This window comes from Pongo abelii, chromosome 13, assembly GCF_028885655.2.
Source record: "Pongo abelii isolate AG06213 chromosome 13, NHGRI_mPonAbe1-v2.0_pri, whole genome shotgun sequence".
NCBI classification, from domain to species: Eukaryota; Metazoa; Chordata; class Mammalia; order Primates; family Hominidae; genus Pongo; species Pongo abelii.
The window spans coordinates 66,457,079-66,473,985 of NC_071998.2; the positions used below are offsets into that span (position 1 = coordinate 66,457,079).

General features: G+C 39.5%; 1 protein-coding gene across 2 annotated transcripts in view; it reads left to right on the forward strand.

Annotated features, from left to right (window-relative positions):
• Positions 1-16,907, forward strand: part of PCSK5 (proprotein convertase subtilisin/kexin type 5) — a 467,874-nt gene that overhangs the window by 121,739 nt on the left and 329,228 nt on the right. For both annotated transcript variants that reach the window (XM_009244528.4, XM_063714247.1), the window contains exons 4-5: positions 10,732-10,875; positions 13,948-14,024. In XM_009244528.4, coding sequence (XP_009242803.1) covers positions 10,732-10,875; positions 13,948-14,024 — 221 coding nt within the window. The remainder of the gene's footprint in view (positions 1-10,731; positions 10,876-13,947; positions 14,025-16,907) is intronic.

Below are 16,907 nucleotides of genomic sequence, written 5' to 3' on the forward strand. Positions count from 1 at the left end.
AAGGTATCCACCTTAGTGCCTTAATTTGAGACAGTAATTAAGGGACCACTGTTAATGTTTGATACCAAAAGTCTGCTGCTCTCTGTTGAGTTTAAACAGGTTAAACTTGTATTTTGCTAGGAAATATCAAGTGGTTCTTGTTCTTGGAGGGGCCAAGACTATTTAATGATCATGTGTCCATCACTTGAATGCGCACAGCTTCATTGTTTTGTGCATTTATTTGATTCTCTCTTCCTCTTCCATCCCTCTGTGTCCTCTTCTTTTCATATACATGCCACCTGTGTGACTTGGCTTTGAAAATATCCCTTGAAAGCATCTTATCTATGGGAGTTTTAGGGGTTGACTTAAGGAAGCTGAAGCGGCTTTTACTGTTCAGAAGTTCTGCAGAGTCCTGGAAAGAGGTGTAGCCTTCAGTAAAAATTTGTGAGAAATTGAAATGTGATAGGACTTGGAGAGTAAATTATGTATTGCTCTTCTATTTATTTGTCTTTCTGTCCGTCTGTTAATTCGTCCATTCACCCATTCATTGAAAAGATAATGATTATATTGTCAAAAGCTGACTGCAGAATGAATGAAGGTTTGGGAAGATATTGTATAAATATAACCCTGTGCTGCTTGATTTGTTCAACTGAAAAACGGATTGGTTTCTCACCTAAAAAATAGCTGCCATTGTATTTCATGAGATTATTGTCATTTTTGAAGCAATATAAATGAAGAAAGATGACATATTAATAAAGTTGTTTTTCAGTAATTTCAAATGATGTTTAAATTCCCTCTCCTTGACCCTATATGTCTCCAACATTAGAAAAAAAATTATTTCCCATAATTTTTTCTCAACTTTCTTTTTTTGACTTTGAAGAAATAAAAGAAGTGGGAACTGAAGCCCGTTGGTTGTGCTTATCCAAGCCACACCACATTCTACTCATTTTTTAAAAAGGAAAAAGTACTCCATTCTATGAACACCGCTTCCTGAGACCTCAGTGACTAGAGAGGAGGCAGAGGTTTCTCAGCAGATTTATGCTCAGAGGGGACTGAGAGGGTGAAGAGTTCTATGCAAGCAGAATTTTGCAAATAATAGAAACAAAAAAATTACATTTTAGAAAAGAATGAGAGCTGCTTACTGCTCTTGTTCCCATAATTATTAAATAATGCAGCTCAATTGCTTCTAAAATTTATTTTTAAGAGCTCCAGCATAGGAATTGTTTCTTGGCATATAAGCACTTAAGGAAAACATTTTAGTTGAGATCTTCCATAAGCAAACACGATTAACTAATATACTAATTGCACAATTTGTGTGAGAGGGTGATGTGTTAAGAAATATTTGATTTTTGATTCATAGTCAGCCAGGAAGAAAGTCATTTGGCAAAACTGAATTTCTCCTCAACTTACGGTAGAATTGCTGCGTGACCTCAAAAGGAAAACAATATTCAAGTTGAACTATATACAAAACCAGAGGAGAGTTGAACAGTATTCGATTCTGTCATGCCTTGTGTTATTCCAAGCAAACTTCTGCATCCCTGAGCTCCTCCCGACAGCAGAAGTTTCCCACCAGACCTATAAGCCCACCTGTCGCTATGTTACCGCCCTTCTGACTTCTTCTGCCAGGAGGATTGAACTTTGTTAGTGGCATATTAGAATAATCAACAACCCCATATGAATGTCTTCTCTTCTCATAGAATTCCCTGTGAAGGCTTCAGTCCCTGCACATTCCGTATGTTCTTTCTTAGACCTTTACATTGGCAATGTCCCATTATGAGTCAATGTGCAGAAGATGAAGATTTCTAGATCTTATTTACACCTTCATTACCTGTATTATATATATTACCTGTATTATATATATCTGGAGAAAGAGAGGGAAAGAGAGGGAGAGGGAGAGGGAGAGACAGAGAGATTTATCATGAAGGATTGGTTCATGTGATAATGGAGGCTGAGAAGTCCTGTGATCTGATATCTGCAAGATGGAAGCCTAGGAAAGCCAGTAGTTCTAGTCCAAGCCCAGAAGGCTGGAGAACCAGGAGAGCCAAGGGTGTAAGTCCCAGTCTGAATCTGAAGACAGGAGAAACAGGAGCAACAGTGCCCAGAGGCAGGAGAAGATGGATGTCTCAGCTCTGCCAGAGAAAGCAAATTCACTCTTCCTCTGGCTTTTTGTTGTATTCTGCCCCTCAACAGATCAGATGATGCCCACCCACATTGTGTGGACAGTTTTCTTTTACTAGCTCCATCTATCCAAACGCTAATCCCTTCTGGAAGCACGTGCACAGACATATCCAGAAATACTATTTACCAGCTCTCTGGGCATTCCTTAACCCAGTCAAGTAACACATAAAATTAACCATCACACCCTCTCAAAAAATATTGATTTATGAATGATTGAGTATTTTTATTATGAACTTTAAAGATTATAAAGATATAATAATCATACAGCACAAGTGTCTTGTAATTTCATTAGGCAGATAAAACACATATATAACCAAAGATGACTGATACGAAGAGTGGTGGATGGGTGAGCAGAAAAACACTGGGCTTCCATTGAAAAGAATGTTCAGTGGAATGCCCAGGGATCTTAGAATTTGCTTTAGAATCATATACTGGACAAATTTAGGTGTTCTCATTGCCTTTCTTCCCCAGTTATACAGCCAACTCTCAGAGAAGCGGCTTCAACTTGATGCACGGATTTTCTCCTGCCCATCTGGTTTGGCCAACTTCCCTTAGACTGATAACCTTAAACATTAGTGAGCTTTTTGTCGTTTTAGCAAACCACACCCTCCTCACCTCTCCAGCCTCAACTCTTCCCATTTTTCTCATCTCCCACCTCACCTTTTGTAACCTGTATTCTCCAGCTATACTGTCTTAAGTTCCTTTAACACTCCAGTCTCTCTATGATTATTTTATACTTTTACCAAGATGGAACATATCTTCTTCATCTCCGACTTGTCCTTTGGCTAGTCAGCTTGTATTAGGGGCTCAGTTTAAATGTTATTTTCTCAAGAAAGTTCTCTTAGCCTTCCTACACTTCCCCCTGACTGGATTGCATGTTCTCACAGTATCCTGACAAACTGTGTTAATGATACCTAACATGTATTGCCAGAGGGCAAGTGGGGGATGGAGAGGATATGTTCCATCTTGGTAAAGATATGGACCAACCATAGTGGGCTGTTTCCAGTGGTACACTGGATCCACTTTCTGTAACTCATGAACAATTTTTTGCAATTGCTTGTCTGTTGCATGGACTAGACTTCAAGGACCTAACAATAGGGACAGTGTCATGGCCAGTATGGTGACTGGAATGTAGTAAGTGAGAAGGAGAAGTGACAATAGAGATGGAGGCAATGGTTTCAGACCTAGATTTCTGAAGCCTGAATCAGTTTTTTGAACTGAGGTGCTTGAGATTGGTGTGAACCCTGGCAGCTCCAGAGAGTTATACATACAAAAGATAAGCTTGTTCTTGGTGCCTCAGAAATGCCCGCTAAGTTTTAGAAGCATAAAACATGGTTTAGCACCAAGGCTAGGTAATATAGTGGAAACCAGTTCTCCATACACTAATATGAGACTTGTAAAGATTCCTTAATGGTGACACAAGATGTGTTTCTTGGTTTATTGGTTTTTATTTCGTTAAATGGTTTTAAGACTGAAAGTTTCTAATGCACGATGGGTCAGGTTTGGAAAGATCCAAAGAGGGTCACAAAATGTACAAATGAGAAACACCATCCACTTAACTAAACCTAAAGACCATCTAGTTATACTTTGACTTCTATGCTTTGATTTCTTAACCCTCAATTATGAGTAGAATTTTGGAACGGGATTTATTCTGCTTTCCTCTCTATAAGCATATCTTGTAGATCACAGCTTTCTTCTCCCAACCTCCACTATTTTCTGATGTTCCCTTGGCATTATGTCTGGCGCTCTTAACATTTCTAACTGAGAAACGATCTTATGTCAAGACTGTATCATAGTAGATGAGGACCATGGTTCTAGCAGAGTTGGAATAGTGGTATAAATGTGTGGAGTAAAAAGGATGATTCATAGGATACCAAAAACGTTTGGCCAGTGTGCCAAAAGGACGTTGCATGTGGTTTCCTCCTTGTGCACCCCATCCCCAGGCTCCATTTCCCAGTTCCAGCCCACGACCTCAAATGTAAAAGAATTCAGGTCATCCCAGCTAACCTTACAAATGATCAATTGCCCTTTCAACTTTGCCAATCTATCTCTCCAGACAATGAAGAAAATCATCCTCTCCTTATTTTATGATAATCAATCTCCTTTTTTAAAAAAACTAAAATTTTCTTCCCTAAATTATAAGAAGGCTTTGCCCCTATATAGGTGCTGCCATCAACAGTAGCATGATCATAACAGCAACCAGTTGGTATGTACTTTATCTTCTTTAGTCTTTATAGCAATTATCTGTGTTCAAACTACAGATAAGGTTTTAAGAATTTGGTGACTTGACACTCAAGTCATACAGCTGGAAAGTAGGAGAGGTAGAATTCAAATTCTCCTCTGCCCAGTTCCCTTTAGCTCACCTCCTTATCTGCTCTGCTGAATTTGGTGTTGTTGAAATGTATTGGGCTTCCATGGGATTTCTGGATAATCCACAGACTGAATAATCATCCTCTGAATAATTGGACAGAGTGTCTGTTTTGTCTGGGGGTAATTGTGTGTGTGTGTGTGTAATAACTAAGGATTTGAAGTCCATCAAATTGGCTCGTTAAGTATTGTAATAAACATCTTAGGACTTAACTACCTTGATTTGTATTTCCAAGAATCTGTAAAGGCACCTGCAATTTTGGAGGCGCAGAATCTCTACTTCATATACCTCAAAAAGAATCCATCAACTTACGGCCTTCCTCACACGTGTCAAATGTTCATTTTTAAAAGGTAATCTTGAGAGGGAAAGGTTAAAGAAGGTCTCCTCCAAAAAAAAAAAAAATGAAAAACTATTGTCTGAAACTGCAAAGGGGAGAATGGAGCCTTCGGTGGTTCCCAAGTACTGAGAAGCAGATTTCAGATCCATTGGAAGGCATGACTTAAGCAGAAATGGAGCAGGACTAACCATAGTGGGCTATTTCCAGTAGTACCCTGGATCCACCTTTTGTAAGTCATGAACATTGATTGTTACACATTTAGAAATTTTGCAGTTGTGGTAGTTTAAAACTAGCCATGATGTGAGTATTTACGCTGTGGAAATTGGGAAACACTAACACATAAGGGCTGTTTTTTAAAGCAGGGGTCCCCAAGCCCTGGGCTGCGGACCAGTATTGATCGTGGCCTGTTAGGAACCGGGCTGCACAGCAGGAGGTGAGTGGCAGGTGAGCATTACCGCCTGAACTCCACCTCCTGTCAAATCAGCAGCGCCTTTAGATTCTCAGAGGCGCACAAACCCTATTGTGAACTGCGCATGCGAGGGATCTAGGTTGCGTGCTTCTTATGAGAATCTAAGCAATGCCCAATGATCTGAGGTGGGTTCATCCTGAAACCACCCCACATCCGTGGAAAAATTGTCTCCACAAAACCAGTTCCTGGTGTCAAAAAGGTTGGGGACCGCTATTCTAAAGAACTGATTTACCAGCACTTTATTGCCTATTTAATAAAGAAGTGAACTTCCTGTTGCTGAAAATTTTCAAATATAAACTTGGTGTTTCCAGAAAGATGTGATGCAATAAATGGAATAAGGAAAAATTAGGTCTCTAAGGTCTTAAACAACTGTATTCCACTTTATCACTTGAATGTACTCATCAAAGTGCTTAAGCCAGAGTGATTTCTGTTATTTGAGTTTCTTTACTGGAACCTTTCTCCAACATCTGCGCCTTATCTACTCATTATCTACCCTCATCTGAATTTGCTTGTTTTTGGCCCTGCTCTAAGCCCTTTCTGTTTTAGTTTTTTTTTTTTTTAATTTATTATTATTATACTTTAGGTTTTAGGGTACATGTGCGCAATGTGCAGGTTAGTTACATATGTATACATGTGCCATGCTGGTGCACTGCACAAGAGTTACATAGTCCTATGCTGTGGTGTCAGACTGCTTGGGTTTGAATCCTAATTTCACATTGGCCAGCTGTTTGAATTCTGGAAGGTTACCTAGGCTGATTAATTAAGTCTCATTTTCTTTATCTGTTAAAAGCAAATGACAAAAGTACCTCTTGCAAATGGTTGTTGTAAATTTTAAATGATGGTAATCCAGATAAAGTGATTAGTAAAATGCTTGGCCATGGTAAGGACCTAGTAAACGGTAGTTATATTTTCACTTAAGGAATATAAATTCTTTTTTTTTTTTTAACTTCCAACAACTCCTGAACTCCAAATTTTACAAAGAATTTCAAGTATATGTAACCTTTACCTAGTTGATTAGATGTGTGTCTTCATTTCTCTGTAAAGCAGGTTTTTGTATATTTAATTTTATTTTCTTGTTAATGTTGTATAGTCGGAGATGAAGTCTTATAAGCCACTGTATCAATAATAATGAACAACAGATGTTTTCATTGTTAGCAGATTATTGACAGCATTTAAATTGGCAGTTCATTGGAGACCCTCAGAACTTAGAGAAATTTAAAAAATATAATACCAAAAGCCCTCCCACCCACAAACCCTGCCAGCACCTCCCACCTCAGTCTTAAAATAATGATGATGAGAACATAATAAAGGTGTTTATTTGGGGTATAAACTATCTTTCATTGAGCTGTGAGATGTTTATGAAGACCCAAGAGAAGTAGACACACCCAGAGTGGTTTATAAGCAGAATAGCTCATAACCCTGGTATGGAAAAGGCCATTTCTTGAACTCACAGGACAATGTCTTTAAAATTTCATTCCTAAAAAAGTACAAGCTGATATGGATAAGAAAGTGGAGACCTTGTGATAATGGTTGTTTCTTCAGGATATTTTCCATTTTATGTGTCCAGTGTCATTTCTAAATACTTAATAGACCATCACTGAAGTGCAGTGCATTATTCAGAACTGAAAATACCTACATTTACTATAAATATTTATCTTGCATATACTGTGCACATATGTGGTTTTCAATAGCTTCAAATATGCTGGAAATTTCTGACCGGCCCCTTTGGTGAACACCAGCCTGTGGGCTGCATGTGTGGTAACACAATTCTAGACACTCTTCTTTAGTTCCAGCTCTGGCAGAGACCTTCTCACCATGGTTGATGATGTATGAGGGAATCATGGCTAATATGTGTTCCGTTTGCCTCTGGGTGCTGCTGTAACATAGATTCCTGGCAAGTAAATAGGGCCTAGTTTAAAGACCATTTCAACTAGGCGGTTAAGGAAATGAACTCATTTTCATCTCTGGTCAGTGTTGGATGACATCAGTATTTCCCATAGCCTTTGGTCTCTGGATTCTTGAGGTATAGGAAACAACTACATTAGAAACATATTTGGAAGCCTGGGCCACTTGAAATGCATTAAAAGTCGAAGATCCACATTCAGGATTCAGGGTTCTGATTTAAATGCACTCTGACCTTATTACTCACATTTGCAAAAGACACCCTAGGCTTTAACATTCCTTTTTGTCATCTGTATTTTGGTTGCTTGCTATATTAGATTATCCATATGAAAGCATCAGTTGGATATTTCTTCTCTTTCACCTCCTACCATGGTGATGTATATAAAGAAAACAAGCAAAAAGGTGGTACAAGAATATTTAATGGTAAAGTCAGATTCAACAAGCAGAGGTGGAAGAAAGGAACCTAGTTGCTTCACTTTTAACACACATGTTTTCCGTAGACGGCTGGTTTTCTTCAATTTTTGTAATTACAATTTCAGGCAGCATCCCTCCACTCCAGGCCGGTTATCCCATTTGTGGGTTACCCATTTCCTGTGCATTTCCTTCCTCCGGCCCACCTCTTGGCCACATTAACATGACTTCATGTCACAATCGATACCGCAGGTGGCCACGGCAGGTTTTGAAAGGAGAATGGAATAAAAACCTGTCAAGGTTGCTTTGTGTTAAATTAAAATATTTGGCGAGGAGAGGCCCAAAAACTCTTGGCCAGAATGAGGCTTCTGAAAAATGGAGGCATTTCAGAAATCTACACTATTTTTTTAATCAATCTTTGTTAACCAAGTGTTAGCTGGCTGTGTATCTTGGAAGAAGTCAGAGCAGTACACATATTGGAAATAAAGTTGAGAATATGCCCCCATTTTTGGGATATAATTAGCCAATATTTTTGAAATCCTAGGTCAGACTTAGTTTATTGCATGTCTTCTAAGGGCTTACAGTCAGGGAGACAAAATTCACACCCAAGATTCAACAGTCAACAACAGTTTGGCAGAATTCACTGGGTCGGTGTTGGATTGCATAGAACAGAGAGAGGGACAGACACAGAGAGAGAGAGAGAGAGAGAAAAAAAAAAAGTGTGTGTGTGGGTGTGGGTTGGGGGGGGTGTATTTCTAAGTTCAGAGAAAAGAAAAAGACAAGTAGGCTGAAAAAGGCTGTGTGTTAAGAGGTAGGTCCAGAGCTGAGCCCAAAAAACTGAAGGCACGAGGGAGAGAGAATTCGGGTTAGTAGAGTAGAATAGCAGAGAGTGTGTGTTCAGGGCCTCAAGTGTCAGAAAGAAGTCAGGAAGATGGGGTAAAGATACAAGTGTTCATAAAAATGTAGAAGCCCCTGTTCTCTAGGAAATCAATGTTGTCTGTCATAAAAACATGTGTGCACCCTTTCTTAGAATGAATCCTTGAAACTACTCAAATGTATTTATAACACTCAACAAAAGGCAGTCTCATTTGGGGAATAAATTAATTAACAAATTTATTTCAGAAGCATTGGAAGCACCTGTAAGGGATGAGGTTTGGAAAGGAGCTTCCGCTTAGGATGTAGTTTGAATAAAAGCCGAGTTGTGGCCTACAACACCCTGCTCCGCTTCTAACTTTCTGCCTTCTGTGCCATTCTCTCCCTGTTCTCTAAGCTCCAACAATACCCATCCTACCCATCCTCTTTCTCTTTCTTTGATACGCTGAACTCTTTCCTGCCTTACCATCTTTGCGTTTGCTGTGTCCTCTACCAGGACACTTGTCCCTAGGCTTTTGGGCAGACCAACTCCTTCTCACATTTCACATTTGCAGAGACTGGAGTCTTTTTTCTGACCATCTCATCTAAAGTGGTGTACTCAGATCCCTCAGCATTCACCATCATATCACAGTGTTTAAAACACAAAGAGCCTTTAAAACACAGGGAGCTCTCTGAATGGTCTTGTTTATTTGGTGGTTTATCTTCTGTGTCTCGCCTTTAGGACAGGGAACTCATCTGCCTTGCGCACAGCCATACCCTGGCATATAAATTCAAGCCAGGTAACTGAGGAACATATACTTTATAATTTCTTAATTGTAGTAGGTACTCAATGAAGTGTGTGTTAAGTGAATCCATGGCAGTGAAGTCTCTGTTGTATTTAGGGCATATTAAGCTTCTACTGTCTTCTATTCCCGATATGCTGAACTATTTGTTACAAAGCAGGAAGAACGTAGTGAATGGGGAAAGACCTGGGGTGGCTCGTGTTGCTATGGAATTATGTAGCAGCCCAGCTCTCATCTTTTGTTCCTCTCCCGAGTCTTAAGAACCTGGAAAACAACATCACACAGAGGAATATTTCAAAGAGGTGGACTTTAAAGGAACAAGTGTGTGGGTTAGATGAATGCTAGTAAATTATGTCAGGAAAAGCTGCTGCCTTAATTTGTTTTTCAGTATGTTTGTATGTTGTAGCCATTGCAGAATGAAATTACTATATATAATGAGCTCAGGTTCCATGTCTTACAGCCTGCCCCTCGAAGCCTTCACACACATTGTCCTGTGTAGGGCACCTTTCTGGACTTGGCACTGTTCTTCTTTTCCTTCTCAAAGAAATAGTGCTGGATGAATTTGTCTACTGCCTACAAATTATGGTACAATAGACATTGTTAATTTAGTGAAAGAAGTGTGGAGAACCTGTTATTTTTTTCTCGCCCATGGGTTTTTCACAGGAGCACACATCTAGCCGCTGTACAGAAGCTGCCTGAGTGGTTCCATTGGTAGCTGGATGGGCTTCTAGGCATGTGGTTGAGAAATTATAAAGTATATGTTCTTCAGTGATACGGTTTGGATTTATAAATGAAATGCTATGGTGCCTATTTGTATGTCATTAAAACATGTCAACAATAAAATGATACATCCATTTTTCTGCTGTTGAGATATACTTTATTTAGTTTATGCTTTTCCAAAAGACTTATGGTATTAGAACAGGTCAGAGCTGGTGGCGGAGAGATTTCTGTTTCACTTGCTTTTCCCACATCTTTTCTTCCTATCTTCCCTTGTTCATGCTGGAGATCTATGTTTCTACACTAGTAGACAATGTGCCAAATTGCTGCTAATTTAATGCATTATCTTAAGAAGTAGAGCCAGGCACAATGGCTCACACTTGTAATCCCAGCAATTTGGGAGGCTGAGGTGGGAGGATCACTTGAGTCCGGGAGTTGAAGACCAGCCTGGGCAACAAAGCAAGACCTTGTTTCTGCAAAAAATTTAAAAGTTAGCTGGGCATGGTGGTGTGCCTTTGTAGTCTCAGCTACTCAGGAGGCTGAGGGAGAAGGATCCCATAAGCCCAGGAGTTTGAGGTTACAGTAAGCTCATCACACTACTGCACTCCAGCCTGGGCAGTAGAGCAAAAAAAAAAAAAGAAAGAAAGAAAGAAACAGGTAATTCTTCCATTTCCTCACTATTTAGTAATCTTGCAGCATGCTTTTCTTCTTTCAGCACTGCAGTGACAATACGCATCCCTGCCAGTCTGATATGAATATCGAAGGAGCCTGGAAGAGAGGCTACACGGGAAAGAACATTGTGGTCACTATCCTGGATGACGGAATTGAGAGAACCCATCCAGATCTGATGCAAAACTATGTGAGTGTATGCTGTGGTTAGAAGGTCTTTCCTTCTGGGAAACAGAGAAACTCATGTTAGGATTATCAATAAGGTGGATAGCTACTGAAAAATGTAGCAACATACAATAGGGTATTGTGTTTTGCTTCTCTCTGGTAAAAGATGAGAATTCTTTGAATACAGGAAGCATGAGATAACCCTTTCAACTTTCCAGTGCCTTTGATGTTCTGACTTACAAAAAGAAAGCAATAAGGTAGCAGAAACTCCACCACCACACCATCTGCTACCAGCAACATTCGCTGTTCTCAACAATTTATCCAACCAGCCAGGCAATACTCTTTGTTTCTTTTATGGAGAAAAATATACTTCGAACTTTTCTCCAGTTATCTGCTGGTTTTTTTCTCTCTCTGCCTCTTCTTTTTTTTAAAGGACAGTAATGATCAGCCTCCCAGTAGTCTGTAGGAATCAATTCCTTTCTTAAGAAGAAACCACAAATCCATTTAGTTCTCATTTGAACAAAACAGTTGAGTTGCTGCATCTAAGTGCACTCAGATAAACTGTCTCTTTACAGAATAGAATTTTAAAGTTAAAAAGGAACTTCAGGTTAGTCTCCTCCTTTGATAGGAGAATAAACTGTAGCCTGAAGACTGAAGTGAGTTATCCATGGTCAGATAGAAGAATAGAAACTGTGGCTGCCTGTGCCCCAGCAGAGATGTCTTTCTTGTCACACGCGAAGAGGGTTTTACAGCATGCTGCTCTTCCCCACTGCATATGAATGTATTTGACTAAATACAAATAGCATTCATGTAATTGTGAGTGCTGTCTTTTATGTTTTTCATTTTCTCCTCTTGAGAAAAAATTCTCCAGAATTATCTGTGCAATTAGCATGATTGGTGCCTCTCGGTTCTTCTTTATGTTGGACCTGGTGGGTAAGAGAGAAAGCACGTTGGGTAACATGTCAAAGACTTGGGTTCCTTCCGGTCTGGATTTGTTTAATCACTTTTAAAGGCAAACAAGCAAATCCAACTTTGGTTTTGGAGATACTGTTTCTTCATATTGAAATCTTGGCATAGGAAAACTTTGTTTATCATTTTGGTTGGTCCTCTGTTTCGGGCCTCTTTTTCCTTATCAGTAGAATTAGTAAGATACATTAGATACACTCTGAAGCCTTCGTGCTCCAAAGGACACTTAGCAGGTCTGCAGAGCCTCTTTTGCACAAGAAGCAGGAACTTAAACCACCTGTATATACAATGTATATTTTACTTGATTTCCCGAAACATTTTAGGCTCTATGTACTAAAAGTTATTTTCAGAAAGAGGAGCCTTTGATAAAGACAGAAAGTCAAGACAGTGTTTACTTTCACGAACATTGAAATTAGGAATAATAATAAAGTATAAGAACATTCAGGCTAGGTGCAGTGGCTCACGCCTGTAATTCTAGCATTTTGGGAGGCTGAGGCAGGAGGATTGCTTGAGCTCAGCAGTTTGAGACCAGCCTGGAAAACAGCAAGACCTCATCTCTAATAAAAGTAAAAAAATGAGGAGAGAGAGAGAGACCAAGCCACTCAACAAACCACCAGAACTGAAAATAAGCCAAACTGTACTCCAGAAAAGGGGTCTCAATAACACCACATTATTCCAGACTAGAAGGAGGAAGCAGCCCATTTTTCATTTGATAGTAAGATATTGAGTCACCATTTTACCCTGCATCTATATTCCTCTGCTATTTATCTACATATGTTTCTTATAGCCACCTAACATAAAGAGAAAGAAACTTCTGCCAGATTATTGTAGTGACCCCATATATTTGTGGTCTTAATCTCTTGTATTCCCTCTGAGACTTCTTTTCCCTCCTTATACTCTTGTATCTTAGGAAATTTAACTGAAAAAGACATAGGGCAGAAATTATGCCCATGTTTGAAGTAAGCATTCATTAAGTACTCAAATAACCAGAAGTGCCATAAAAATGTTCTACTATACTAAAATGAATGCCCCTCAGGAGTTCTAACCAAATTATGAAAAATAGCTCTAACTGAATTTTTAAAATACCAAAATAATTAATTTTAAAAATAGTAAAAAAAAAAAAAAAAATAGCTGGGTGTGGTGGCACCTGCCTGTAGTCTCACCTACTCAGGAGCTGAGGCAGGAAGATTGCTTGAGCATGGGAGATCCAGGGTGTAGTGAGCCAAACCATGATCACGCCACTGCACTCCAGCCTGGGTGACAGAGGAAGACCCTGTTTCAATTAGTCAATCAAAGAAAATTCAAAGCATGTTAAATTAGGCTGGCTACAGTGACATAAATTTGATCAATTGTAACAATCTAGTAATTTTTTTTCAGTAATGCAGATATTTTTCACAATCAGTTTTAAAAGCAAATGAGCAAATCCAACTTTGGTTTTGGACATACTATTTCCTCATTTTGAAATCTTAGTGTAGGAAAACTGTTCATCATTTTGTTTGGTCCAAAAGCCATTGGTTGTTAGTAGAATGTCTAAATTATGGACTCCTTTATAGTAGATACAATACCTGAAACCAGATGAGGGTTGTCTAATAGCGGTCCCAAGATACCTGACATAATAAAGATCGAATATTGATTTTTAATTGGCTTGCCAATGATATGTGAATGATTTTTGTCTTCTGAAATCTACATTATGATAAGGAAGTTGCAAGCTCAAGAAATCAAGTAAGGAGTGGGGAGAGTGTCTGTGGAGAATAAATCACTTTGTGCCTAGGTAGTCAAGGCATACCTCAGAGAAAAGGTAGTAATGAGGATGTCTTTGAAAGACATACGTTTCGTGAACTGGGTCATTCTAGGTATGAGGGGAAGAAGTGCTGGTAAGAATGAACCAGGTACTTGTTTGGTCTGTGTAGAGTTCTTCTTCACCTTAAGGGGGAAAAATACAGCACTAATTATCACTGAATGAGCACTGCCTCCCTAAGGCATCCTGACACCACCGAACCGTGAGCGAGCGTATTAGTTAACCTAATTACTTTCTGGCAGAAATGTATTTAAAAATGCATGAGCCTGTGGGTCAATGGCTAATTAATGAATGTCCATTTCCTTTCCCTTGCTCTCTCCTCTGTGGCCATAGGACGCTCTGGCAAGTTGCGACGTGAATGGGAATGACTTGGACCCAATGCCTCGTTATGATGCAAGCAACGAGAACAAGTAAGGCCCAAGTGAGGGGTGGCTGGCATGTGGCTGGCAAGGAGCTTTGTTTTCTGCTCATGCTGAGGGAAGTATTTTCTTCAAAATCCTTGATAACATATGATTCCTAATTTGCTCCAAGATTAACAAATGTCTTTCCACTGAAGCCTCTGAGTAAGAAAAAAGGGGTGGTCCATGTAGAAAGAATGGTTGCAGAGAGAGCCCTGGGGAATGGCTCAGCATTCCCAAATCTTGAGACTGGAACTAAGAGATGACGCTCACGTGGTAATTGCCCTGTGAGCCATTTGTTTAGGGACAGGGGTGGTGAAGGGAGAGGCCAAGCAAAGTACCTCCCAAAAGAATTACTTTGTTCTGTTAAATTCAACACATGATTGAATACTGCATTTGAGGTCCCTACCCGAGCGTTTCTTTACTCCTCCTTCGCTTCTCTCTCCTCTGTAGTTATTGTGTTTTTCACTAATATACCTGAAATACCTAGAAGGATTATTGCCAGTTGAAGAAGGCATTACCTTTCTTAATCCCCCCCGCCCAGGCAAGAGGCACAGAAACCCGGTTAACCACAATTATGCTTTCCGTTTACTACTGTGGTTTTTAGTGAATGCAAATCAACATTCACATCCATTTGATAACAGAATATTTTAACATTCCTCAGGCAAGTAAGAGAGAATGGATTTTCTTGCTTACATAATGACCCAGATTCCTTACAATATTAGTAGATATTTCTAATCTCTAAATCACAGTAACTTTTTTCCCTTTTACTATGAAGCTCCTCAGGATAATGCTGTAATTTAGATACTTTCATTTGAATTTTTATTTACATGTTTTATTTACATAACATGCACTGAAGTTGCAAACAGAACTGTTTAGCCCATTTATCTTATTATTTCTAATCTGCTTTTTTCTTTAGGGAAAAATTTCTCAACTAGGTTTATTTGATTAAGTCAGTAAGTTTAGATAAAACCATATGACCTAGAAAACCGTCACTGTACCTATGTGGTTTTTCTTTACTGTCTACAAAGAAAGCTTAACAAAATAACTGTAAAAACATGCTGTTGGCTGACATGAACAACCAAGTAAATCTTCTAGATCAGATTCAGTGGTGAAAGCATTAATACACAAATTGCTATAGGTAGAATTTTCCAGAACTTCTAAGCAAAAAGAGAGACCTACATTAAACTGGATAGTTTTCTTTCATACTTACTGTGACTGCCCAGTGGGTTCACCTTGCCTACTGCCTAGACAGAGCCATTTTACCAAGACAGGGGAATTGCAATGGAGAAAGGGTAATTCACACAGATCTGCCTGTGCTGGAGACCAGAGTTTTATTATTACTCAAATGAGCCTCCCCAAGCATATGGAGATCAGAGTTTTTAAAGATAATTTGGTGGGTAGCAGCTTATAAAGTGGGGAGTGCTGATTGGTCAGGCTGGAGATGGAATTATAGGGGGCTGAAGTGAGGTTTTCTTGCCATCTTCTGTTCCTGGGTGAGATGGCAGAAATGGTTGAGCCAGATTACCAGTCTGGGTGGTGTCAGCTGATCCGTCGTCGAGTGCAGGTTCTGCAAAATACCTCAAGCACTGATCTTAGGTTTTACAACAGTGATGTTATCCCCAGGAGCAATTTGGGGAGTTCACACTCTCTCGGAGCCAGAGGCTGCATGACCCCTAAACTGTAATTTCTTATCTTATAGCTAATTGTTAGTCCTGCAAAGGCAGACTGGTCTCCAGCCAAGAAGGGAGTCTTTTCAGGAGAGGGCTATTATCAGTTTTGTTTCAGGGTTAAACCATGAACTGAATTTCTTCCCAAATTTAGTTTGGCCCACACCCAGGAATGAACAAGGACAGCTTAAAGGTTAGAAGCAAGATGGAGGAGTCGGTTGGGTCTGATCTCTTTCAGTGTCATAATTTTCTCAGTTATAATTTTTGCAAAGGTGATTCTAGTCCCTCCCTTTGGGTGTCATAACACCTTATTCTTAAAGTGTGGCCTATGAAGATGGGAAAAGGCCGTCGATCACTCTGGCTTCTTCCTGCTGATGGGGGCAGGTGGGGTAGATGGGGGCAGGTGGGGTAGATGTTGACCCCAAGGTGAGAGGAGCGGAACCGCTTTGCTGCTGTCTGAGCTGTCTGACCGTATTTAACTCAGGCCAGGCTGGGGTTCCGAGGCTTTCATGACAAAGATGTTAGTATTCTCATCTATAGTTTTAATATAGCGTTTAAGCAGACAGTGTACTATAAGGTAAATAATGAGTTTTAGGATAAGGAGTGCAATTCCCAGTTTTAAAAGTAAAGATTTGAAAGCATTAGTTTGGGGACTTACAGTCCACCAAAAATTTAGGATTTAGTTTAAATGGAAGAAAAATAAAAATAAAAACTCAAAAACAACTAACAACAGGTGTACTATAGTTTTTGGGACATAATTTTTCTCTTTCCAGTCCTTATTTTTATTGAAACAAATCATGATAGGACTCATTTGTTTGCCAATAAACTTTAGTTTTATTATACTTGACCTGATTATTTGCTTAAGGTGCAGCAAGAATAATTATTTTTTAGGTAGGCTTTTTAAATTGGCTTTGATGGAACTGTGTTCCATAAGGAATCTCAGATAAGACTTTTTTAAAGCCAAGCTCAGCCATGGGTTTGTACCCTCCAATACCTATGAGTTGGGTAAATTTCTCTCCTTTTGAGGTCCCAGGGTAACTTGGGGCTCCTAGGCCTGTCAGAAAGTGACATTCTTCACTTACCACAGGTCAGGAACCCTGTAGAGGAACTATGTAGGCAAGGTTTGAGGCAAGTTTTCCTAAGGGGCTATTATTGACTTTACAAGTCAAGTTTGATTCCTTAAAGGAAAGCATACCATTCCAGTCAAAGCCTTGGTAAAATAACC